General features: G+C 52.5%; 2 protein-coding genes across 2 annotated transcripts; both read left to right on the forward strand.

Annotated features, from left to right (window-relative positions):
• Positions 1 to 300: 300 nt before the first annotated feature.
• LOC310648166 (anoctamin-7-like) lies at positions 301 to 14,416 on the forward strand. Its single transcript, XM_083375906.1, has 23 exons — positions 301 to 474; positions 1,168 to 1,270; positions 1,667 to 1,860; positions 2,188 to 2,295; positions 2,404 to 2,540; positions 2,758 to 2,815; positions 3,008 to 3,118; positions 4,284 to 4,449; positions 5,375 to 5,465; positions 5,978 to 6,074; positions 6,616 to 6,759; positions 7,489 to 7,626; positions 7,728 to 7,826; positions 9,118 to 9,220; positions 9,530 to 9,641; positions 9,978 to 10,032; positions 10,260 to 10,357; positions 10,490 to 10,626; positions 11,114 to 11,319; positions 11,505 to 11,647; positions 11,736 to 11,826; positions 12,661 to 12,826; positions 14,047 to 14,416. The coding sequence occupies exons 1-23, from the start codon at positions 343 to 345 to the stop codon at positions 14,076 to 14,078; spliced, it is 2,721 nt and encodes a 906-aa protein (XP_083232032.1). The 5' UTR covers positions 301 to 342; the 3' UTR covers positions 14,079 to 14,416.
• Positions 14,164 to 23,713, forward strand: ARHGEF19 (Rho guanine nucleotide exchange factor 19; the record flags this gene model as incomplete). The annotated part of the gene is made up of 12 exons (XM_083375624.1): positions 14,164 to 14,376; positions 16,321 to 16,448; positions 16,576 to 16,757; positions 17,835 to 18,073; positions 18,773 to 18,933; positions 19,052 to 19,204; positions 19,519 to 19,648; positions 20,382 to 20,456; positions 20,565 to 20,657; positions 21,565 to 21,725; positions 22,301 to 22,462; positions 23,088 to 23,713. 12 exons carry the CDS (start codon positions 14,164 to 14,166, stop codon positions 23,128 to 23,130), a joined length of 1,740 nt encoding a protein of 579 aa, XP_083231750.1. The 3' UTR covers positions 23,131 to 23,713.
• Positions 23,714 to 24,920: the final 1,207 nt, after the last annotated feature.

The following is a 24,920-nucleotide window of genomic DNA, read 5'->3' on the forward strand; positions in this document are numbered from 1 at the left end:
TACGCAGGCAGGCGGCATCACGGGGACCTGCCCTGGAAGGCAGGCGGGCGGGTAGGAGGGAGCCTCACAGCTGCCCCCCTTCACCAAGGAAGGGGACTGTTGTTGGTACACGGACAACAACGCCACCGCTTTGCTCCCCCCTCAGAAGATGCTGGACAGGCACCTCCACAGCAGGTCCCAGGGATGAGCTGAGAGCAGGGTGGAAGAGCCCCCCCAACTGCAACAACAGCACCTTCCCTGGTTGGGCTCCTCACCTGGCCTCCCCCTCCACGCATGGCCAAGAGCTGACGGGGGGGGAAAAAGAAAGCCAGTCTCGGAGCTTCCTTCTCTTGCCAAAAGACCATGATCCGCAAGAAAGCGTCTGCTCTGAGTCCGCCCGATGCCAGCCTCCTGCTCAGCGTGTCCCAGGGCTCCTCCGGGCCCCACTTCAGCGATGCCGGAGCCGTTCGAAACGGGACCTCCGCCAGTAGCTTCGTAAGTAGACGGGCAGAGCGAATTTCGAAGAGAAATGATGGGATCCGACTGGGCCTTTGTTGTTAAAAAAAAAAAAAAAAAGACTTTCCGTCTTGCCAGGATCGTTTTGCTCAGGGATGGCTGTGGGATCTGGTCACGGTGGCGTCGGCGGGCGAAAGCACTCTGTGCATGCTCGGGTGAGCCCTCCCTCAGGAGGCGACCCGTGAAAAGTTCCCACAAGAGGACAAGGGGCAGATCCCAATTCCCCAGGAGCACGGGGAGTTGAGAGGGCAAGAGCTGTAGGACGGCAAGCGTGCGATGGCATTCAGGACCCTGAAATGATTGAGGTGCCGAGTCTCTGTGGAGGCCGTGTAGAGAAAAGGGAGGGCTTGGTAACTGCCTCCTTGCCATGGCGATGCATTCTGTGATGCCAGACCAGGCTTTGCGATGGGTGGGCACAACCAATCACCCCAAAACAGGAGCCTCTGGCGCAGCACTGGGTTCATAAGCAAGCAGACAAAGAGAGGGGAGACACGCACCAAAATTGTGGTCCACGCTGCTAAGATCTCTTAAAATACAGCCTCTAATGTGGGACAGGGGTACTCTCCAGCCTGGCGGTCATGTTTTCCAACCCAGAGCATCAGCTGGCCCCTGAGGCATCCCAAACTCCTCTGTCTATACCCATCTGGTCTCACTCAACCTTCTTATTGGCAGGATGCGGAAGAGGACGATACGGTCTATATTGATGGCAGAGATGGTTATGATCCTTCCAAAAGCCCCAGAGGAAATTACTTCAGAGATGGCAAAACGAAGATCGGTGAGTATTTCTACTTGGTGGCATAAATGGACAGATCTGGGGGTGGGGTGGGAGAGACCTCGGACGCTGTCCCGAATGAACCCTTCCTCAGCGCAAGCACGCGAGAGTCCAGCAGAGGGAATGTGGGGTATGTTTTTTTTTTTTGTTCCCGAGTTCACCCGGATGATTTGGCCAAAGCAGAAATCCTTGATGAAACGGGACCCCTTCCCAGCAGCTCTTTTGCAAATGCCCGAGATAAACTGCCCCGGGGCAAAGGGGCAGGCACTTGGGAAAAACGCGTGGCAAATCGCCCCGTGAGAAGTCAGAACGCTCGCGGTTCCGTTTGATAATAACGTAGCCCGTCGTGGAAGCTTTTTTGGACAAAGGTTCAAAAATGCCCGTCCGGTTGGCTTGCAGACTTCGTGCTGGTTTGGGAGGAGAAAGCCTGTCCCAATACCAAGAGGAGACGTGGCAAACAGCCGCACCGTCAGGGCGAGGCGGGGGCGGCAGTAGGTGCAAGAGGTGGCTGGGACCAACGCTACGGGCGGCACGAGAGGTGGAAGCGGAAATTCTTCAAAAATCTGCGGAACGCCGGCCTCTTGATGGAGAAGGTGCGGTCTCTGCAGCAAAGGTCTCTGGGCTTGGAAAGGCGCCCCACCCCCGCCGCCCTGGGTGGCAGTAATACGGGAAGTGCCACGCTGGCATCAGAGACTGTCTAGACACCGTTGGTATTTGGCAGAAATATCATCTCAGTCCTGACGTTCCTTCGCACTGAAGTGAAACTGACCCAAGTGCTTGGCAGAGGTCCACTCTCATCATCGTGCAGAAAAGTGCTGGGTTGCAATTGGGGCTCCTGGAATTCTTGCTTGGGGTGTCCCCCGCACCCTCCTTCTCTTCGCGACCCGCCCCCCCCCCAACCCAGTGGGTTGCTTTTACAGGAGGAGACCCAGAGCAAACACAAGAGCATCCACTACCTGAAGCTGAGCACGCCCTGGGAGGTGCTGGTGTATTACGCCGAGGAGCTGTGCATGCGAGCGCCTCTCCAAGTAAGTCCTGGGCTCTTTTTTGTGTGGTGTTTCGGAGTGCGGTACAGGAGCTCGGCTTCCTCCCTGTCCCGACACGTGGGACCTCCTGACCTGCTCTTCGTTTCCCAGGCTCACCCCAACCCAGACAGAAATAGTTCCGACAACCTGCTTCGGAAGCTGCGCATCCCCAACCTCATGGATCAGAGGGTGCCGAACAAGCCTGTGGACTACTTCACCTGTGCCTTCCGCAAGTCCAAGCTCGACAGGTGAGTGAGAGCAAGCGTGCCTGGATGGCGAATGGGAAGGTTGATCGTTCCCTTCATTAGGGTTTTCCTTCGCCCGAAATGAGGAGGGAAGGATTGCTGGAGAGAGCTCAGGTTCCGTCAAAGCCGGTGTCTTGCACCCCCCTACACCAAGCCCCTTTGGCCTTTGAAGGACATTTTATGTTGGGTGTCGGCTTCAATCTGCCGCTCTCTTTTCCAGGTTCCTGGGCAGCGATTTGCGCGACTCCTACTTCACCAATACGCAAAGGCATCGCATCGTAAGCCCTCTTAGGGGAAAAGCAGATGAGGCCAACCTTGGCACGCTTTCTTCGGAGGTGGCCAAACACTGCCACAGCCACCCCGCTTTCCTCTGTGTGCGCGCGCGTCTGCGTGTGTGCACGTGCGTGCGTGTGCAGTTCTTGTTCTGGCTTTCTGTGTCCCGGTGCATGACCAGTTAATACCGCCTGCAGGTGTATGAAATCTTGGCACGGACGATTTACGGGAAACGGAAGCACGCTGAAATAGGCATCGACCGTCTGCTGAACGAAGGGGTCTATTCTGCTGCTTTCCCACTGCACGAGGTAAGTGTGTCACGGAGGCTTCCCGGCGGGCAGCAGAGCAGTAAAACAGAGAGGTCGAGCCCAGAAGGGCCGGCTCCATCTCGACCCAGAAGTCCTGCCTCTTTGGCCCCAGCGCAGTTATTGGTCAAGGAAGGGCTCTCCTTCCTGCCTTTTATATATATATATATATATATATATATATATATATATATATATATATATATATATATATATATATATATATATATATATATATATATATATATATATATATATATATATTATAGGGTTAGGAATAAGGTGGGGTCAGGGTTAGGATTAGGATTTTTCCAAATAACATTTTCAATATTTAGCAAACAGCCTAACGTCTGGGTTCATATGTTTAACAAACAATAATAGATTTAGTTCATTATCATAAACTCTATGTTAATGCATCACTCAATAGCCTCCTTCTTGCTAATATATAGTCAAAATTACAGATCACACGCCTTTCTCTCCAACTCATTTTTCTTTTTTCTTTTTTTATTGAAAAGTTTTAAAACACATTTTTAAAAACATAAACTCCCTCCCTCCCCCTCCCCCCCACCCTGACTTCCCAGAGCTTCCCAGGGTTATAAACTTTAACCAACTTAAGCTAAAATATGCTAACCAACTAAAAAAAGACACAATAAATTCTATCGCACTTTAACTCCTCTTAACATAACTAAATAACCTAATTAGTAACACATCATATAATACTAATACTTATTCATGTACTAAATGAAACTTTCTAGTCCCATATTTATTCTGAATATAATCGATCCATCTTCTCCATTCCAAAATATATCTCTGTTGCCTTTCTCTCCAACTCGTTTTTTCTAGCCACTGATAGAGGCTATCCCCTTGTTCTAAAGTACCCCGAGTCTTCTTTCTCTTTAATCTTTAAAGCCAATCTATCCATTTCTGCACACTCTGTAGAGTTTTCTAAATTAGCACTCCTTCAGCTGGTAAGTTTTCATTTTTCCAACGTCGGGCAAAATTTGGTTCTTTTTTTTTTTTAGGGAGAAGTTGTTTGGCATCTGTCTTTTTACTGGGTTTCGTATTCCGGATCCAGCATTTTAAAAGCCCTGCCAAGCTCTCTTTGGGAATTTGACCTCCTTGCCTTGTGGACGATGGGTATCCCCTCAATCTCTCTCTCTCTCTCTAGGGCCCCTATGAGCTCCCGGACTTTGAGGTGCTGAGCGAAGAGCTGAACCCACGGCAGATCCTGTACCGTTTTTGGGCCCGCTGGGCCTGCTGGTACAAGTATCAACCACTTGACCACATCCGGGAGTACTTTGGAGAGAAGGTGGCCATCTACTTCGCCTGGCTAGGTGAGACACATCCATAGGACTGGGGGAAGTCTTGCTTCCCTTGCCCAATGTAAAACCTCCCCCCTCCCCTTCCAGAGCATAAAACATGGATCAGGTTTTGAGCAAACTCTGGGAACAACTTGCCTTTAAGGCAGGGGTCTTCCAACTTGGCCCTTTGATGACTTGTGGACGTCAGCTCCCAGAATTCCTCAGCCAGGCATGTGAATTCTGGGAGTTGGAAGTCCACAAGTCATCAAAGGGCCATGTTGGAAGACCCCTGCTTTAAGACCCCAGAGTATGTTGCACGGACCCTTAGCGAGGTCGGGTACAAGAGCACAACTGGCATTTCATTGGCACACGATGCATTTTAACTTTAGGTAAAGGTAAAGGTTCCCCCGCACATGCGTGCTAGTCATTTCCAACTCTAGGGGCCGGTGCTCATCTCCGTTTCAAAGCCGAAGAGCCAGCGCTTGTCCGAGGACGTCTCCGTGGTCATGTGGCCGGCATGACTAGACGCCAAAGGTGCATGGAACGCTGTTACCTTCCCACCAGAGCGGTCCCTATTTTTCTACTTGCATTTTTACGTGCTTTCGAACTGCTAGGTTGGCAGAAGCTGGGACGAGTAACAGGCGCTCCCTCTGCTACGCGGCACTCGGGATTCGACCCGCCAAACTGCCAACCTTCTGATCGACAAGCTCAGCGTACTATGCGGGCCACGTCGTGGCATTGTGCGATCTCAGCTCATCCTTAAAATTATGGTTTAGTCTACGGCGAGACACGCCTGAAGCGGTTTCACCCAAAAGCAAATTAAACATATGTGCGAATCGATTCTTCCCCAAGCGTTTTCAGCCTGGCCAGAACCTGTGCAGCATGATTACCTTCTCTAGGTGGGGAAAAGTGGGGGGGGGGAACTCTTCATGACCTTCTTCTCTTCTCTTATTTGCAGGCTTCTACACAGCCTGGCTGATCCCAGCCGCAGCCACTGGCAGCTTTGTGTTCCTCGCTGGCTTCTTCGCCCTGGACAGGAACTTGCCAGCGTGAGTGTGGAAGGACGCCGGTGAGACTGGGTGGGCGGGGAAGGAAAGCGAGGCTGCCAGGAGTGGACATGGGAGAGTCACATCTTTCTCCTGCAAGTTGTTTACTTCCTTGTCCAAAATGAGCACTTGTTTACCAAATGTATCGAGCACCGTTTTGTTCATGGAAAATCGCTGTTTGCGAGGCTCTTCCTAGAGGACGTAGGGCCTGTGCCTGAAGCCTGCCCCTGTGCACGGCACGAGGTTGGAGCAGGGCACACTTAACCGGTAGAAGAAAGATCTGGGCCCAATGCAAAACTCTTCCTGCACTTTCTAAGTGACGTGGCCCAATCTACCATTACGCAGCCTCCAGCTTGAAGGGCAGTCTACCTCTGAGCACCAGAGCATCTGCTAAGAGTCCTCCTGGAGAGATCCCCTTGAGAGCAGAATCCTGAACTAGGCAGGCCCCTTTAAGTTGAGAGGGGGGAACGAGGCTCCAAAGGTTTCCTCCTCTTCTCTTCCCCCCCCCTTTCCAGGAAAGAGGTCTGCAAGAGTGGGGGAGAATTCCTCATGTGCCCTCTGTGTGACACTTGCGGCAACTGGAACCTCTCCGAGATCTGCCCCATGGCAAAGGCAAGGGGGGAATTCCCTTACCTTCCGGGGAGGGGGCATAGCTGAGGGGGAGCATGGCTTCCTTGCCGCCTCACCGATTTGGGTGTGTGTGTGTGTGGGGGAGAGATTTTCCTTAAGGAGAGCAAGGGAGAAGATCTGAGATCCACTGGTTCCTGAGACGGACACACGGAAGCCACTTTAAGTCCCACCTCGGTGCAGATGCCAGAGGGCACAGGCGATCCGGCTGCTCCGTGTGTATAAAATGGGAACAATTACCCAGCTATATCAGCAGCTTGGGGTGGCGTTTTTCTTTCTTTCTTGTTTTCTTCTCCCCATTCCTCGTTCATTTGCTCGGTATCCCACAGGGAACCACTGCAACAAGGAGGCAAACCCCCTTCCAAAGGATCCCAAGCCCCTAAAATTAGACGCTTTGGGGCGAATCCTGAGATTGCGGTGAAAAGCAGAATGGATCCTCCCAGGTCAAATCTGCTCGTCCCTCAGCCGCTCGCCAATCCTCCAGGTTTTTTTTCCTTCCCCCAATTCTGTTTCTCCCTCTCCACAGCTTGGGTACCTCTTTGACCATCCGGGGACGGTTTTCTTCAGCATTTTCATGTCCTTCTGGGCTGTGACGTTCCTGGAGTATTGGAAACGGAGGAACGCCACTCTGGCCCACCACTGGGACTGCATGGACTTCCAAGAGGAGGAGGCAAGCGTTCTTCCCCCCCACCCCTTTCCCGCTCGCTCTGCCCACCGGAGAGGCCAAGCCAGCCGGCCGTTGTTCTTTCCTTCTCCTGCTCTGCCACATGGAACCCGTCACACCGAACACAAGACCGAGGCGACGATTCATACGAATTACGTTTCGCCTTTCATCGTTGGGTGGCCAGCGGGCATTGCCGGGCCAGTTTAACCGAAGACAGTAAGAGGTTGACTCAACCAACGAAGCTGTAATTCTGCCCAGCTGAACCATGGCCTTGCCGAAAGGCATCCAATTCTGTCACCGATAACGCCGGTAGAAGAGCAGAATAACGCCGGGGAGGGATACCGATCACAAATCAGCTCCTAGTTAAGACCAGGCGGAAGTCACCACCCTCGCCTAACGGGCAATAACTCCCGCTGAGAGAGCCTGTATGATGTAGTGCTTAAGGCACCACGTTACGAGACCGGGAGTTCTAGTCCTGCCCTAGGCGCGACTGGCAATCTTGGACCAGTCGCTCTCTCTCTCTCTCTCTCTCAGCCTGAAGAAGCAGGCAAGGGCAAGCCACCTCCGAAATCTTGCCAAGAAAACGGCAGGCAACCTTCCAGGCACTTGCCGGGCACAAAATACAAACCAACACCAAACCTCCCATTGAGTTCAACAAGGTCACTTCCTCGTTCGTTCCCACCCTTATTTTTTTTTTACCCCTTTCCTCTCCCACTTTCTCTTGCCTGACCCTAGGAGCGTCCTCGCCCAGAGTTTGCTGCTATGGCCCCTTGCCTGGAACAGAACCCCATCACGGGCCTGAAGGAGCCCTCTTTCCCTGAGCGTGACCGGCTATCACGAATCCTGACCGGGTCCATGGCTATTGTCATCATGGTGAGGGGCTATTGCCATGGGGAGAGGGGGGGGAGGAGAGAAAGAGATCCCCATCCTGAAGCCCTGTTGCTCCTCTCTCTCGTCTCTTGGTTCCTCCTCAGCTCTGCGTGGTGATGATCTTCTTGGTGTCGGTGATCATGTATCGTGGGATTGTCAGCACTGCAATGTACCACACTGGAAACAGGGTTCTGATGACGCAGGTGAGGGCTGCGCTGCTGGCCCTGCTTGGACCTCCTCCTCCTCCCTCAAGATTCCTTTGGGCCTCCCCAGAGATATTCCATACCCTTTCTCCAGAACTAGGGTTTCACGGAGAACAGAACTGTGGGCAGTTCCTCTTTCTGTCGGCACAGAGAAAAAGCATCGGGGGAGACAGAGCTGAGTTTGAAATGGTCCACAGTCCAGTTCGCTAGCACTCTAATCCAGGGGTCTTCAAACTTGGCCCTTTTAGGACTTGAACTCCCAGAATTCCTCAGTCGGCCATTTTGATGAACCCGCAGGCTTGGATCCAGACCAGGGGTCTTCAAACCTGGCCCTTTTAGGACTTGTGGATTTCAACTCCCAGAATTCCTCAGTTGGCCATTTTGATGAAACCACAGGCTTAGATCCGGGGTCTTCAGACTTGGCCCTTTTAGGACTTGTGGACTTCAACTCCCAGAATTCCTCAGTCGGCCATTTTGATGAAACCACAGGCTTAGATCCGGGGTCTTCAAGCTTGGCCCTTTTAGGACTTGTGGACTTCAACTCCCAGAATTCCTCAGTCGGCCATTTTGATGAAACCACAGGCTTAGATCCAGACCAGGGGTCTTCAAACCTGGCCCTTTTAGGACTTGTGGATTTCAACTCCCAGAATTCCTCAGTTGGCCATTTTGATGAAACCACAGGCTTAGATCCGGGGTCTTCAGACTTGGCCCTTTTAGGACTTGTGGACTTCAACTCCCAGAATTCCTCAGTTGGCCATTTTGATGAAACCACAGGCTTAGATCCGGGGTCTTCAAGCTTGGCCCTTTTAGGACTTGTGGACTTCAACTCCCAGAATTCCTCAGTTGGCCATTTTGATGAAACCACAGGCTTAGATCCGGGGTCTTCAGACTTGGCCCTTTTAGGACTTGTGGACTTCAGGCTGAGTAATTCTGGGAGTTGAAGACCACGAGTCGTAAAAAGGTCAGGTTTGAAGACCCCAGATCTAATACACGGCTCATAAGACAACCATAGCAGTAGTAGAAAGCGAAGCTTTCACCTGCCTTCTGCCCTTGCCGTTGGTGGTCCTCAACACACCTAAGTTACGGTGGTCTGAAATTACTTTCTGTGTAAATATTACCTTGAAAGCCTTCAGCTGTTTGTTTTTACGCATCTTTATTGCCATGCTAGCCGGGGTACCCCGAAAGTTCAAAAGGCTAGGGCAAAACGCGCACACACACCCCCGGTGGGAGGAGAGTGTTGAGAGAAGAGAAAATGGGGCAAAATGGGGCCTCTTCCCCTCTCTTCCTGCAGGCAAGCAACATTGCGAACATCAGCAGCTCCATGGTGAACTTGGTGCTCATCCTTCTCATGAGCCAGGTCTACACCTCCTTGGCCGAGAAACTTACCAGATGGGGTGAGTGGGAGACTCCCATCGTTCTGCCGAAGGTAGCCAACGAGGCCAGGACGTCGCGCCTTTTTAAAAGAAACTCAAAACCTCCTTTCCAGGTCATTTGGGAAATTGTGGGGAAGAGGGGTGGAAAACAAAGCAAAACCAGCCTTTCTCAGAATTGGAACTTTTCCCGCTGGTTATCGGGAGGGGGCCTTCCCGTCGCTGGAAAAGAGACCGATCAGAACTCCGGCCGATTCCGTTGGCGTCTATTCTCGATCCGGCTTGGCCTCCTTCACCCCAACCCCACCCACCCCGCTCTGCTTCTCCTTGCAGAAATGCACCGGACTCAAACGCAGCACGAGGACGCCTTCACCTTCAAAGTCTTCATCTTCCAGTTTGTGAACTTCTACTCGTCTCCTTTCTACGTGGCTTTCTTCAAAGGCAGGTACGGGACGCAGCGAAAAGGTTTCCGCTTGGGGGCGGGAAGGGGTGGAGGTCCGCGCGCAATCTTCTAGCCCTTCTCACACAACGCGAGAGGGGGCCAAGCCAGACTCCAGGAGCCTCTGAGTTCAGCTGGGGCCTTCCTCTTGGACAGAGACCCCCGTTCGCCTCCCACCTGATTAGCCAAATCGTGACTCTCTCCCCATCGAAAGCCTGCGCTGGTCCAGAGTTGGGCTCCTAACGCAAAACACACACCTACGGGCAAGGACTCGGGTTTCCTATCCTCCGAGCTGGACCTGACTTTCCATTCTTTTCAACGCCTTCCCCTTTTTCCCAGCAGGTTTGTGGGCTACCCTAGTCAATACGGACAGCTTCTCGGCATGAGGAACGAAGATGTAAGTATAAGGCGGCAGCAGCGGGGTCCTTGCGCGCGCCAGGCACCGACAGCCACTCCTCAAAGAATTGGGCCGAGCCACGCCACGCCTATGCATTCTCTTTTGCTGCACCGCCACCGCCGAGGCTCCCGTCACGGCTGTCCCCGCTGTACAGAGGTGACTTGCAAATGCCGCAGGTGCAGGCGTGTTTCCCCCACACACACACACACACACCTCTCCTCCTGCAGTGCGGTCCTGGCGGGTGTCTCATTGAATTGGCCCAGCAGCTGTTCGTCATCATGGTTGGGAAGCAGATGGTCAGCAACGTCCAGGAGTTCTTCGTCCCGTGAGTTGCCTTCTTGGGACAGGGCAGAGAAACCGGGGGTGGGGGTTGGTCAAAGGAGCGCCAGTAAATTGAGTGGCATTTCCCGAGCGGAGGGGACAGCCGGACCCAAGCGTCCCGTTTCTTTCCTTGCAGCAAGCTGAAGGCTTGGCACCAGAAAAGGAAGCTGGCCAAGGTGCGAGGGGGTCAGATCTGCCAGGAGCCCAAGCGGTGGGAGGAAGACTATGAACTGATTGAATGTGAAGGCCTCTTTGAGGAGTACCTGGAGATGGGTGAGCAGACGGGGAGAAGAGGAGTCAGCTCCTTTGGGACACAGAGGAGCAAAAGGAGCCCGGGGTTTAGATTCAGGCCATCCCTTGATCCAGTGAGACTTGGAGATCCTTTCTACAAGTGGCTCTCCAGAGATCGAGAGCTACGCTAACGAAGTGGTGGGCAGCAGACTTGTCCAGCCTCCCCACGTCCAAAAGATAGGTTTCCAGGAAAGGGAGTCCAATTATATTGGATGTTCCGCTTTCGTTAAGACTTCGTATCTTTTCGGATAACTGAATCCTTTCCAGTTCTTCCTCACCCTGAACGTTTGGTCACCCAAACGGCCTAGTATGACATGCAGAGGTAAGAAAGGTAGAGCACCCCCCCAGCCCCCCAAAGGATCATCGGGTCAGTCTTGCAGACCACGAGCCTTGTTCCTCCCGTCGCCCCGGGGATTGCTCGGGGTTCTGCAAAAGAGTGACAGCGAACGTGGCCTCTTCTTTCTTTTAGTGCTCCAGTTTGGCTTCATCACCATTTTTGTGGCGGCTTTCCCACTGGCCCCACTCTTCGCCCTGCTCAATAACTGGGTCGAGATCCGTCTGGACGCCCAGAAATTTGTCTGCGAGTACCGCCGACCCGTGGCTGAGCGGGCCCAGGACATCGGCGTATGGTTCTTCCTCCTCGAGGTCTTGGCGCAAATCTCCGTCGTGGTCAACGTGAGTCGAGACGAAGCGGCAGAGAGCCTCAAGCTGTTTCCCCACCGACCGGCAGCTTCCGAGATCCCTTTGCTGGGGGAATGTGGGGTGGGTGGGTGTCCGTACCTTCTCTGGGGCTATGAGTGAAACAGCAGAAAGCCCCCCCCTTCCCAATGACAGCCACTCCTGCCTGTTTATATCCCCAGGCCTTTCTCATTGCCTTCACCTCGGACTTCCTGCCACGAATCCTCTACCAATATGAGTATGACAGCCATCTCCGTGGCTACGTGAACTTCACCCTGGCTTACTCCCCACCCGCTTACGTGCACGGCAACCATACCATGTGCAGGTGAGCGGAGGGCCTCCGTCGCCAGCGATCGTGGCTAGGCCTTGCCCCCACCCCTTGATGCTCATCTGCCATGGTGGCCCCTCCACAGGTACAAAGCCTTCCGCGATGCTCACGGGAGCTACACCCTGTTCTACTGGAAGCTCCTGGCCATTCGCCTGGGCTTCATCATCGCCTTTGAGGTGAGAGCCAGACATTTTTATGGACGGAGTCTGAGTAGAGAACTACCGCGTGGCACTCAGCAGCCGTGGCCTACTGGGAGCAAGCAAGGCCCAGCTTAGGTCAAAGGAATGCAGGCCTTTCCAAAAGTTAATTCTTCGGTGATGTTCACCATTTGGTATTACTTAGAGCACCTCATTTTCCAAGGATCGCATCAGCGTATCCCTTGGCTCAAACCTTCTGCCCGCTTAAAAATAAAAAGGCATGAATGGAGTACAACGATCTGTTTAAGGTAGATTTCGATCCTGCTTATTTAGTTGAACGGGAATTCTCATGACCGTTCCCGATGTAACACCTGAGGTTTCTCAGCGTATAACCGGGGTTTGGCCTAAAGTTCCAGCCCAGGTTCGTTTCTCTCAGAATGCCCTCCTCCTGCAACTGAAAACTATCCCCTTTATTTACCAGGATTTATTCGGTTGAATAATATCTCTGAGAACCCTCTGTTGTTGTTGTTGTTATTGTTTTTATCCAAGTAGAGGTGAAATTTGGTGGATCTCAGCCACCATTTGCCAAGGCAAGGTCGTGTTCCAATGTCAGACCCTCCTGTCAATCTGGGCAAATACTGATTGTCCGCTCTTTTGCGAAAGAACACAGTTGCTAAGATTTCTCTACCCGGGGAGCTGACTTGGAAATCGAAAAGACCCCGATATCGGGATTTGGGGCAGCCCTTCTCTTTCCGTCAAAGTTTCATTTCCAAAAGAGAGCGTGGGGCTGGCTTACCTGGCCAGGTGGTCATAAGGGCTGATGATCCTGGGATTGGGGGGGGGTGTCTTCTCTCTCCCTCTTTCTCTTTCCAGCACGTCGTCTTCTCCTGCTTGCGCCTGATTGACTGGCTGGTGCCGGACATCCCCGAGTCCCTGCAAGTCAAGATCAAAAGGGAACGTTACTTGGCTAAGCAGGCTCTGGCTGATAACCAGGAAGTCCTGCTGAGGACGGTGAGTCCCGACACTTCTCCCACCCCAGGTCAGTCCACCGAGAGTGGCCCAAAGCACAACACGTGTGTGTGTGTGTGTGTACGCTGTGTGTGTCTGTGTGTTTTGCTCCAGTGTCAAGAGAAGGGTGCAGAAGAGGGACAGGTATGGACCCCTTCCCCAGAGCCAGCACCACACAGGCTTCCACGGTCTCGCCAGCTTGTGCGGTGAAGACGAACGAGTGGCTGTGCATCTCACACACACACACACACTCTGGCAAGTTCGGATTTCCAGCCGAGAAACTCGGGGAGACTTAGCGCCCTCCCCTCTGCCCCCCTCCGCCAAAATCTGTGCCTCTCTCTTCACAACAAGCGAGCCGCGCTGCTGTAGTATGGCGTGATGGCCCTCTTTGTGTTGTGGTGCAGTCTGTGCTGTGATGCTTGTACCATCTGTGCTTCTATAACAGCAACATAATCAGAGGAAGCCTTGTAGTGGTGGTAGTGGGGGGTGGTTCTTAAGTCTTCTCGGCCGCCAGGGCATCCCGGCTCCAGAAATGCATGCCTTTTAAGAGTGGGGCTCTTTCCACGGGAGGTATTAAATATGGAACCGCCATCCAAATAGGCAAAAAAAAAAAAACCCTTTAAGATTGCAGTCCTGAGGCTGTCTAGATAACAGAACACAAAATAAATCCAGAGGCCACAGTGCACTTTATTCGGCAGCTGATCTGACCCGGCATTCCGTCGCTTTCACTCCCTATTGGATTAAATAAACCGCTTCTTCAGAAGGCCAGATCCTGATGCTAAAACTCAAATACTTCGGCCACCTCATGAGAAGGAAGGACTCACTGGAGAAGAGGCTGGGAAAGCCTGGGAAAGGTTGAGGGCAAGAGAAGAAGGGGACGACAGAGAATGAGGTGGCTGGATGGAGTCACTGAAGCCGTAGGCGTGAGCTTAAAGGGACTCCAGAAGATGGTAGAGGACAGGAAGGCCTGGAGGAACGTCGTCCATGGGGTCGCGATGGATCGGACACGACTTCGCAGCTAACAACAACAAACCGCTTAACGCTCAACTAAAACGACTCATTTCATCAGAGCTGCCCTCTCCAGTTCCTCACTGCAAGCCCGTCTGCCGCGTTTTGCCCCGAGTAGGGTGGAGATCGTGGGAAGAAAAAAAAAACCAACCCCCCCCCAAAAAAAACAACACCTGGGAGCCGGCTTTTGCTGCCTTATTCTAAAGAGGCTCTTCTGTTTTATTTCTACTTCTCTTTGTGCAGCAAGCAGCCTTGTATCCAGCAGTATGAATTAGCCCTACTGGCGAGGTCCGAGCGTGGCCACCGTGGTGCATTCCCCCTCCATTTTTGATCAAGAAGCCCCCCTCAACAGTACGAACAATGGCAGCGGAGACCGGGAGGGACCGTCTTTCCAAGACCCGGAAGATTGGACTAAGGGACCCCCCCCCACCAGAGAGACACGGCCCTCCCCTACCTTCCCTTGCCCCGTGGCTGTGGCTGGTGGCTTGGGAAGTGAAACTCAGCGGTCTTTTAGCACCCTCCCAGGTCACTCCTAGTCCCACCTTTCTGTCGCGACAACGCAAAGTTGCAACTGTACGTCTTGCGTCAACGGGGGATTTAATAAAAAGTCTTGGAATGATCTGGATCTCTCGTCTCCATGAATGGCCGAGGGAGGGTGGGCGGGAGGAGGGGAAACCCTGGGGGCTTTGCTGGCGCGATTCTGTAACGAAAGCGCTGGAAACTTTCAATATTCCTGAGTTGCTCATTTGTATCGGGGGCCAGCGAAGGACAAGATCCAAGCTGAGAGAAAGAAAGAAAAAAAAATACATATCTGGCTCACTTTCTTAAGTGGGGAGTGGGGGGAGGCACTTCCTAGGACACAGAAAATACCCATCGGGTCAAATGCAAACAAGTGTGCCCCTGGGCATGTGCCGAGTCCCTTGAACCTTGTCATTGGGTCACTATTTAATTGAAACAACCGCACAGACTCAACAGTCTCCAGCTGTGATTTGCCTTCCCCCCAAAGCAGTAAGTGGGGGGGGGAGGGCTCCAGCTGTTGCAGACAGAAGACGGGGAGGGAAGTGGGGAGCGCAGGTATTATTGCACTGTGGCCCTCGGGAACACTCGGGGGGAGGTGGGGGGGGCATCAAAGATGTTCCACACACCAAAGGCGTTGTATATTTATTAATCCTAAAAGCGCCGCGATGTTGTCTACCCCTATCGATTCAAGTCAATAAGCCCCATTGGGTCGCTCCCCCTGGCGGGACTGAACCACGATTCCCGGGATTCTGTTCCCAGGAACTAAGAGCTCAACCAGATGTGGGGCTGTTGTTTCGCTTAAGTGGAATTCTGACCGCCGTGAAACGAGGCTGCTTTTATTGTTCCGGATCTGTTCCCGGCTGAACAACCTCCAAAACGGTCAGGGAAAAAGAAAAAGAAAAAAATCCAACGGCTGGGAAAATGAACAGCTTCAACGACTGGATCCCGGGGTGCAAGGAGGGAGGGAGGGATTTAAATGGCTCTCCACTTTCCAAAGGGCAGAGGCCTTGGGCTGGCACAGGTCAAGGGCCCTTCTCCGGCTCCCCGTGAGAAATGGCAGCTGGACAAACCAGCTAATGGGATGCCCAACGTAACTGAACACTCTCCTACCACTTCGAAAAGCTACTGGTTATTTCCGTGCCAGTCTGGAGTATGATCGAAGAGGGGGAAAAGCAGTTCCTCCCACGCAAGAACCAGTTCAGAAGAGGACACCTTCGCTCCCGGGTAGGGCAGCTTTTCACTGATTTTGCCAAAAAGAAAAAAAGAACTAGACTTATAAAGTGAGGAAGGTGGCCAGGCCAGAGCTGCCATGAATCCCTCTGGCCAATAAAGCCATTTCATTGCTCACTAAGGAAGCCCATTAGAAAGGCAGGGCAAAGAGACACGGAGACAACCAGAGGTCAAGATGCTGGCGTTTCCTGAAGCCTCTGCGAGGAGGTGCAGAAGGACTTGGAGTAAGACAACTTGCCCTCTTGATCCAGGACACAATGTCCTCCCGCTCTGGAAGGGTCCCCCACTTTATCGATGTCCCTGTCCCCAGCTGCGCTTCCCCAGAGCAGACCCGCCAGCGTCTACCGGGCACAAACAAGATCTTTCCCACTCTCTAGTTGAGTAAACCCCCTTGGGCCCTTTTTTTTTTTTTCCCAAAGGCTACGCGCCTCAAGACACCGGTGGGGGTGGGGATGGGGAACGGAGGCATCCTTGCAGTGGGGAAAAGGAGCAAGAAGTGCATCTGCTCCATATAGCAGAGCCACCGCCATGTCAAATGGCAGCTTCCCTCTTGCTGCCCTTTACACACACACACACACACACACACACACACACACACACACACACGAACACACAACAGGAAAACTCCTCCAATCTCCCTCCCACAAGGCCTTCAGGGATGGGTGTGTGTGGGGGAAAACACACAAACACACACACACACACACAGAGACACACATTCTGCCTCGATTTGAGGCTCTCCTTTCCCGCTCTCTTCCAATGATTTGGCAGCCCAGCCTTCGCACAGACACAAGGGGCAGCGACCGCGTCTCCGTGCTGCCCATCCCCGACCCACAGAGAGGGGCGGGCGGGAGCTGCGGAAACCCTGAAATAAAAGCCAACAAGGGCGACTTTGGCAGGCAGGCAGCAGCAGAGGAAGAAACCCCGGGAGAGTTTTGTGTTTTGACAACCAAGGCGCAAAACCGGCTTCCTTTTTCCCAACAGGAGCCATCTGGTGTGGGGGTGTGTTCTGCTCCCTTTTCTCAGTGTCTCCTTCTGGACTGACAGCATCGAGCTGTGCGGCGCGGAGGCACCGCAAAGGCGGCTGTCCTTCTCTGCCATCACCCAGCTGCCAGGCCTATCGAGAGACCCAAGAGCCCGTGCAGAGGTCCCCGGCAATGGCGTCCCAGAATCCGGCCCCTCATGTTCCCCAGGAGAGCCTGCCCGAGGTCAGGGCGCAGCCACGGCTACGCCCGGGCACCAGGTATCCTCCATTGCCCACCTGGGCAGGGATTGGGGGGAGGGGGGGAAAGAACCGAGCCATGCAGAAGATGCTTTGCTTAGGCTAGGAAGTAGCTCTCCCCAATGTTCCTCAGTTTCCCCTTTGCGGCCCTGGGAAAACGGGGATGTCAGATTTCGCTGCCTTAACTGATTGGCCACGTTGCTCTTTTGGCAGTAGAGGTAGCCCTCGGCTTAACAGCCAGAATTTTAAGTTGCCAAACGAGAAATTTGTGAAGGGAGCTTGGTCCCATTTGACAACTTGTCTTGCCGCCTTTGTTAAGCGGTTGTTATAATTGGCAGTTGAGTGAACCTGGCTCCCCCACTGACTTCACTTGTCGGACGGTCGCAAAAAAGGGGGTCGCGTTGATCCCGGGACGCTGCAGTTCTTGTCAACGGGAGTCAGCTGGCGAGGGTCCGAATGTAAATTGCGCGATCACGGGGACGCTGTAATGGTCGTAAGGGTGAAAATTATTGGTCGAAAGCCCCACCGTAATGTTACACCGTCGCCAAACGAACTGTTGTTAGGTTGAGTTGCTACGTGTCCTCTTGTCCTCAGCAAGACTCCAAGCTAAGCCTCTCCGTAGGAAAAAAAAAAAGCTTTTCAACGATACTGCTCTCCTGGTGTAATTCATCCGTGCGTCTCTTGAGAGCTTCGTAAAACAACAACAGCGCTGGGAGAAGCTTTGGGTCTTTTGCCCAACGGGAACCCGAGGGCCTTTTGCAAATCTGCCAAACGGTAGGACAGGAGGCAACTAAGAGAGCCAACGTCTCCCCGATCTCTTCCTCTCTCTCTTTTGCTTCTAGAATACTCTGGAGAAGCTCTGGAAAAGGGACGAAGGAAACTGACCGTCAACAGAGAGAGTCAAACTACAGTATGTAAGGCAGCCTTCGCCCTGGGGTTGTCTCCGGGGTGGGTGGAAGGAAGGATGCCAGCCACCAGCGATGCCCGCCCGGGGCTGGCAGGGTTCCCACTGCTTCTGGGATGCCGGATTGAGCGTCTCCCTCTGTCCCGCTTTTCCGGTCAGAGCCCGTCTCTCAAACCCCTGGGATGAACCGGCTGAAGGCACCACCAGAGCTGCAGCCCCGGGCCCTCCCGCTGGGTGCCAGCTTCTCCACCGCCGCCCTGCTCTCCTCCGCCCTGCTAGGGGCTGCCTCGCTCTCCCCCCAGCGGGATTACAGCTTCTCCTTCTGGCAGGAGATCCCGGAGGTGAAAAGCAGAGGGCTGCTGGAGGGCCTCCCGTCACAGCAGCGCCACCTACAGGAGGTACCCAAGACGTGCACATGGGAGTTGAAGTCCACAAGTCTCTTCCCAGTATGAGAGAGAGAGAGAGAGAGAGAGAGAGAGAGAGAGAGAGAGAGAGAGAGAGAGAGAGAGAGAGAGAGAGAGAGAGAGAGAAAGAAAAGAAAGAGAGAGAGAGAGAGAGAGGAAGGAGATGAACGATTTTGCCTGTCTAAAAGCTTAAGTGATTAAGGATGCCAAAAGGTTTCAAGACTTTTCAGCGCTGCATTGCAGGGAAGTTTAAGTGGCACATGGGAATAAATTTTGGCTACGGACTCTGACCCAGAAGGTTCCTGTATAGCCTACTAAAGAAAAAAACCCAAACGAGCTTTCCTCATTGGACGTAGGCAAAGCGCTTACAATAACGCAAATAACTTTGCTGCAGAGAGCAGTAGGTTTTGTTTTTTTTTGACAGGGGGTGCTTGCCTCTAGGGCAGGGGTCTTCAAACTTGGGTCTTTGATGACTTGTGGACTTCAATTCCCAGGAATTCCTCAGCCAGGCACTCTGGGAGTTGAAGTCCACGAGTCATCAAAGGGCCAAGTTTGAAGACCCCTGCTCTAGGGAATCCAATCCCTCCCCGCAGCCTTGGTTTGACAGGCACCGTAGGGCTGATCCCTGGCTTTGGCGAGATTCGTTTCCGCTCGCAGCAGCAGCCCTTTAGTCTGCCTTTGTCTCCGTGGCAGGCCATGTTCGAGGTGATCACTTCCGAGGCCTCCTACCTGCGCAGCCTCCGGGTAGCCCTCTTCCACTTCCAGCTGTCTCCTGCCTTGCGTGGGGCTCTCACTGGGACTCAACTGAAGCAGCTCTTTTCCAATCTCTCCCAAGTCAAGGACACCAGTGAGAGGTAGGCTCTCCTGCGCCTCTTCAATAACCTGCCACGGCCTTGGGAAGCCTCCTGGGACAATCACCTGCAGGGCATCCCACACGCTCCTCTTCCTCCTCCTCCTCTCTGCCCCCTGCAGGTTTCTGCTGCAGCTGGAGGATCACCTGGACCAGGATGTCTTCTTGCCAGCTCTCGGGGAAGTGGTCCTGAAACACTGCCCGGCTTTCCACCGGGTTTACGTTCCCTACGTCACCAACCAGATGTCTCAGGAGCAGCTCATGCAATGGCTGATGTGAGGAGCCAGAGGGGATGCAGAGCGGCAGGCCCCACTGACTGGAGAGTTGGGGGTGGTGTGTGTGTGTGTGTGTGTGTCACAGGCTGCAACAAAGGACTGGTCCATTGGTGGCCGGCTGCGCTAGGCAAAGCCTCTCCTTGACGGGTCCCACGGTTTCGCTCTGCAGACGGGTTCCACAGCGCCGATTTTAGCTCCCCTTCTGCGTCCACCTTACACCCGCCTTTCCTCAGCTCGGATCGCCTTTGGGGGTGGGGCGCGTTAGCGCACCGAGGGCCCCCTGAAATGTCTCTTTGCTCCTTCCACCAAGCCAGGAAGGGGAACAGCCGCTTCGTGCAGGTCCTGCGCACGCTGGAGGAGCACCCCGTCTGCCGGAGGCAGCCCTTGAAAGCTTTCTTGGTCTTGCCCTTCCAGAGGATCACTCGGCTCAAAATCCTACTGCAGGTGGGTGGGGGGGGGGGGAAGAATGCTTATCTCACTTACTAGTTCCAGAGCAATTTATTTCCCTTCTCCTCAAGGGCCACCGCCCCCCCCCCCCGAACGCATTTCTGTTTTAAGGCGAAGAAACCTTTCGGTCGAGGTCGGCTCCTGCCGAATGCATGGATAGGAGCCTGCCGAAAGGATTTCCAGGTGGTTTTTTTCTAGACTTTGAGACTGGCCCGTAGCCTGCTGGTTTTCCACTTGAGGAGCGGCCAGGCCTGACCCCCACCTAGGTTCCAAGACAAGGCGAGGTCAATCCCAAAAGGAAATCCCAGGGCTTATTTAGTGGGGGAGGGGGAAATAGAGAAAAGCGAGGCTACCTGGAAAATGTCCTTAGAAGCAACCTGGAACTAAGGAGAAACTTCCTGACAGCGAGGACAATTAGCCAGCGGAACCACCTGCCTCCAGAAGCTGTGAAGGCTCCAACATGGGAAGTTTTTAAGAAGAGACTGGACAGCCATTTGTCTGAAATGGTATAGGGTTTCCTGCCTGAGCAGGGGGTTGGACTAGATGACCTCCAAGGTCCCTTCCAACTTCTTCTTCTTCTTCTTCTTCTTCTTCTTCTTCTTCTTCTTCTTCTTCTTCTTATTATTATTATTATTATTATTATTATTATTATTATTATTATTATTAAAGTGGGAAAAGAGAATCTGGTTATTCCTTTGACCTGCCCGTGCTTTCTCTCCCTCCGTGTCAGAACATCCTGAAATGGGCCAGACCCGATTCTGAGCTGGCAAAATCAGTGAGCTCGGCCCAGGAGGCCGTGGGGGAGGTAAGTGCTCCTTCCACGCATTTGTATTTCCCAGCTCCTTCCACGCATTTTTTCCTCCCGGCGAGCGAGCGAGACAAACCTCTTCCTGCCTTTTTTTTTTTTTTCCAGATCGTGTCCCAGTGCAACAAGAACGTCCAACTCATGACACAGGAAGAGGAGTTGGCCTCGCTGGAAAAACGGGTGGACTTCTCCAAGGTCAACGTGAGTTGAGCTTTCGCGCAGTCTGAAAAGTCATCATCGTTATTACGATTCCGTAGCTGGAGATGCGAATGCTGTAATCCGGCCTAAGGGGGGGGGGGTTACACCATCCCGTTTCCCTTCAGGTTTGAAAGAAATCCGCCGTTGCTTCTGAAAGAATATTGACCAGCCCCGAAACTGCTAGGATAAAAATACTTGGTGGCGGGGTGGAGGACAAATGAATAGGCAGTACAAGGTGCAGTTCTGCCATTTTCACAGGCTGTCAAGCAGAAGAAAATATTCTTTCGACGTCCTTACCAGTATGATTCTTCAGAGCGTTTGACCAACAGGATATGCTGGGCGAGAAAATGACTCGTCCTGGTCGAATCTAGGAAAAGTTGCATCTCTGTTGTATTCCCCCTTTTCATCTTTTTTTTTTTTTTTGCTTGCCTACGTACCAGTGCCAGCTTGTCTGTCAAAGGGGGTTGCCAATCTTGGCAATTGATAGGGAACAAAGTGTGTCGCCCGTTCCTCCTTCGACGCCAGGCTCAAAAAGCTGGCAAAACTACCTGCAACCTAAAATGAAGTCTTGAATGTTACTTCAGAGGGAAATCACGACGGGAATTGCAAGCCCCCTTGCTCCCTTTTGAAAAAAACAGGCTCCGTTTTGCTTCGTTGTTTTGTGTGGGGGTTTTTGAAGGGGGAAACGCACAGTTATTTGGAGGGGAAACTGAACCGTAAGCCGAAATCCCCCCACCCCCCATTTAATTCCTGCAGCCTCTTCCTCCCATCAGGCCCCACGCCTCCCAACGAGAGCCCAGATCAGATTCTCTGCCACAAGCCCTGCTAAGACCAAGAAGTCCTAAGTGCCTTAGAGATGCCTCCCCTGTTTCCCTTAAGGAAGCTGAACCTCCATCTTTCCTTTCTCCAGCCTCTTCCTCATTTCCGCCAGGGCCGCTGGCTGGTTCGCGAAGGAGGGCTCCGTCAGGTGCTGGTTGAAGAGGCCGGACTCGGCTATCGGCCCCAGGTCAGCATGAAGCCCGTCCATCTGCACCTGTTCAACGACTTGCTGCTGCTGTCTCACCTCAAGGAGTAAGTGCCCCTCTGCGTCAAAAGACCCTCGCCCGAGTTATAATAATAATAATAATAATAATAATAATAATAATAATAATAATAATAATAATAATAATAAGAAGAAGAAGAAGAAGAAGAAGAAGATGATGAAGAAGAAGAAGAAGAAGAAGAAGAAGAAGAAGAAGAAGAAGAAGAAGAAGAAGAAGAAGAAGAAGTAGTAGTTGGAAGGGACCTTGGAGGTCATCTAGTCCAACCCCCTGCTCAGGCAGGAAACCCTATACCAATTCAAACCAAGGGCTGTCCAGTCTCTTCTTAAAAACTTCCAGTGTTGGAGCATTCACCACTTCTGGAGGCAGGTTGTTCCACTGGTTAATTGTCCTCACTGTTAGGAAATTTCTCCTTAGTTCCAGGTTGCTTCTCTCCTTGATGAGTTTCCATCCATTGCTTCTTGTCCGGCCTTCGGGCGCTTTGGAGAAGAGCTTGACTCTCTCTTCTTAGTGAGTTATATTTAGGAATCCAGGGACATCTATCCGCTAGGTAGATCCAGCCTGGCCGCAAAGGCTCAAGTGCCTCCCTCTTTCTCTTCCTTCCAGAGACGGGCGCTTCTTGGTGAAGGACTACGCCTGGACGGGTCATGTGAAAGCCGAGCTTTCCAGAGCGAAGCCCTTAGGGCTCCCGGAATGGAGCTTCTCCCTCTCCGTGGCCCGGAACCACCGCAACGAAAGCAGGGAGCTGATCCTCAAGGCAGAGAGCGAGTAAGTGGTTGGCCTCTCCAGCCAGCCCGAGAGGTTGGTGACGGTAAGGACACCTGGGGTCGCCTAGGGCTCCAGGCTGCCACTGCCTCCGAACTGAGGGAGGTGGTCCTTCTGCAGCAACTTAAACCATTGGGCTCACACACGTGGTGGTGGTGGAAGGGCGTAGCCGACCTCGGAGGACCTCCCAAAAATAATAATAATAATAATAATAATAATAATAATAATAATGATGATGATGATGATGATGATGATAATAATAATAATAATAATAATAATAATAAAATGGTAAGCAGCTCAAGACCTGGTTTGGGCTGGATGGGGCACCACCAGGAAATCCCAGGGGTATAGATCGCGCAAGGAAGCAAAAGCGAATAAAGGAAGGGGACGGACGGACGGACGGAAGGCTCCACACTGTCGCTGAGATGACATCCCCAATGTCACACGCCCTCCAGAAGTCACGCTGGTGCCCTCTCTGCGGAGGCAGCCTTGTGCTCCCTCTTCCTTCCCATCCCCACCTGGTAGCAGAGCAAGCCTGGGAGCTTGCGTCCTCCTCAATGAGGGACTCTCCTTTGAGCTGTCTGGCTGCTTATTTTTTGTTCTGTTTTGTTTCATTTTTCCTCCCTAGGGCCCAGAGACAGGAGTGGATTTCATGGCTAGCAAGGCACTGAAACCTCGAGGCAGGAATTGCCAGGAGCCCCGATCAGACTCTCCACCTCCCACAGGCCCGGCTGCTTCCGACGACCCAAGGAGACGTCTTACATTGGAACGACCCAGAGAAGGCTCGAAAACGTGGGAACGGGGTAACTAACCCTGAGTCAACGAGGCTTTAGGTAAAGTGGAAAGCTTGATTTTTCTCTTCAAAAGAGGTTGGCGCATTATCAGGGCTTTTTCCACGACCCTCAAAGCCACAAAGGCTGAATGGAGACAAAAGGATACTGTTCTGCAGAGGTGCACTTTTTCCAAGGGTGGACAATGCGGAAGCGGGCTGAGCTTGGCCGTCTTGGCCTCCGAGCCAGGCAAGTAAGTCCGCTCCCTTCAACATTACATATTGAACCTTTTGTTAAAATGGTTCCAATAAAATGGTTAAAGGTAAAGGTAAAGGTTCCCCGCACATGCATGCTAGTCGTTTCCGACTCTAGGGGCCGGTGCTCATCTCCGTTTCAAAGCCGAAGAGCCAGCGCTTGTCCGAGGACGTCTCCGTGGTCATGTGGCCGGCACGACTAGACACCAAAGGCGCACGGAACGCCGTTCCCTTCCCACCGGAGCAGTCCCTATTTTTCTACTTGCATTTTTATGTGCTTTCGAACTGCTAGGTTGGCAGAAGCTGGGACGGGTAACAGGCGCTCACTCGGGATTCAACCCGCCAAACTGCCAACCTTCTGATCGACAAGCTCAGCGTCCTAACCCACTGAGCCACCCCGTCCCTTTAATAAAATGGTTAGAAACGGCTAAAATCAAGTTGTCTTTCTTTTTTTACCGTTAGTAACGTGACTTTAGCATGCTCGGTCTCGTAGATGCAGAAGATGAGATTTTTTTAAAGAAAGGATTCCACTAACGAATGAGCAACAAATACAGAATAGCAAGAGTTGGAAGGGACCTTGGAGGTCTTCTAGTCCAACCCCCTGCTCAAACAGGAAACCCTATACCTGGTGTGTCAAACTCGCCGCGTCATGCGATGTGTATCACGTATCACAACTTTTTTTCCCCATGCTGGAGCTGGGCTAGACGCAGCTTCTGCGTGATGCATCCAGTCCGCGGGCCGGCAGTTTGACACCCCCGCCCGTATACCATTTCAGACAAGTGACTGTCCAGTCTCTTCTTAAAAGCCTCCAGTGGTGGAGCACCCACAATTTCTGAAGGCAAGCTGTTCCACTGGTTCATTGTCCTCACTGTCAGGAAGTTTCTCCTTAGTTCTCAGGGGCTGCCCCAAAGAAGAGGGAGTCAAGCTATTCTTCAAAGCTCCTGAAAGCAGGACAAGAAGCAACGGATGGAAACTAGTCAAGGAGAGAAGCAACCTGGAACTAAGGAGAAACTTCCTGACAGTTAGAACAATTAACCAGTGGAACAACTTTTCCTCCAGAAGCGGTGAATGCTCCAATGCTGGACGTTTTTAAGAAGAAACTGGACAGCCATTTGTCTGAAATGGTATAGGGTTTCCTGCCTGAGCAGGGGGTTGGACTAGATGACCTTTAAGGTCCCTTCCAACTTTTATTATTATTATTATTATTATTATTATTATTATTATTATTATTATTATTATTATTATTTCTAAGTTGCTTCTCTTTTGGATAAGTCTTACGTCCCTCTGCCAATTTTCAAGATTTTCCGTTGTTTTTTCCTCCCCAATTTTCTTTCCCCCCCCCTAAAAACTATAAAGTATCATTTCGCATTCAGCGGATGCTGACGTACCCCAAAAGCCAGCACGCGCAAAAGATGGGATGTTTGGAAGATGGAACTT

Source organism: Vipera ursinii (assembly GCF_947247035.1).
Source record: "Vipera ursinii genome assembly, chromosome: 17".
Classification (NCBI taxonomy): Eukaryota; Metazoa; Chordata; class Lepidosauria; order Squamata; family Viperidae; genus Vipera; species Vipera ursinii.

What these genes read in the sequence shown, in the direction of transcription:
- LOC310648166 (XM_083375906.1), top strand. Translation starts at nt 343, where the DNA reads ATGATCCGCAAGAAAGCGTCTGCTCTGAGTCCGCCCGATGCCAGCCTC. An exon ending in CATCTACTTCGCCTGGCTAG is followed by an intron (nt 4,450 to 5,374) that starts GTGAGACACATC and finishes TCTTATTTGCAG; the next exon opens with GCTTCTACACAGCCTGGCTG. An exon ending in CGAGAAACTTACCAGATGGG is followed by an intron (nt 9,221 to 9,529) that starts GTGAGTGGGAGA and finishes TTCTCCTTGCAG; the next exon opens with AAATGCACCGGACTCAAACG.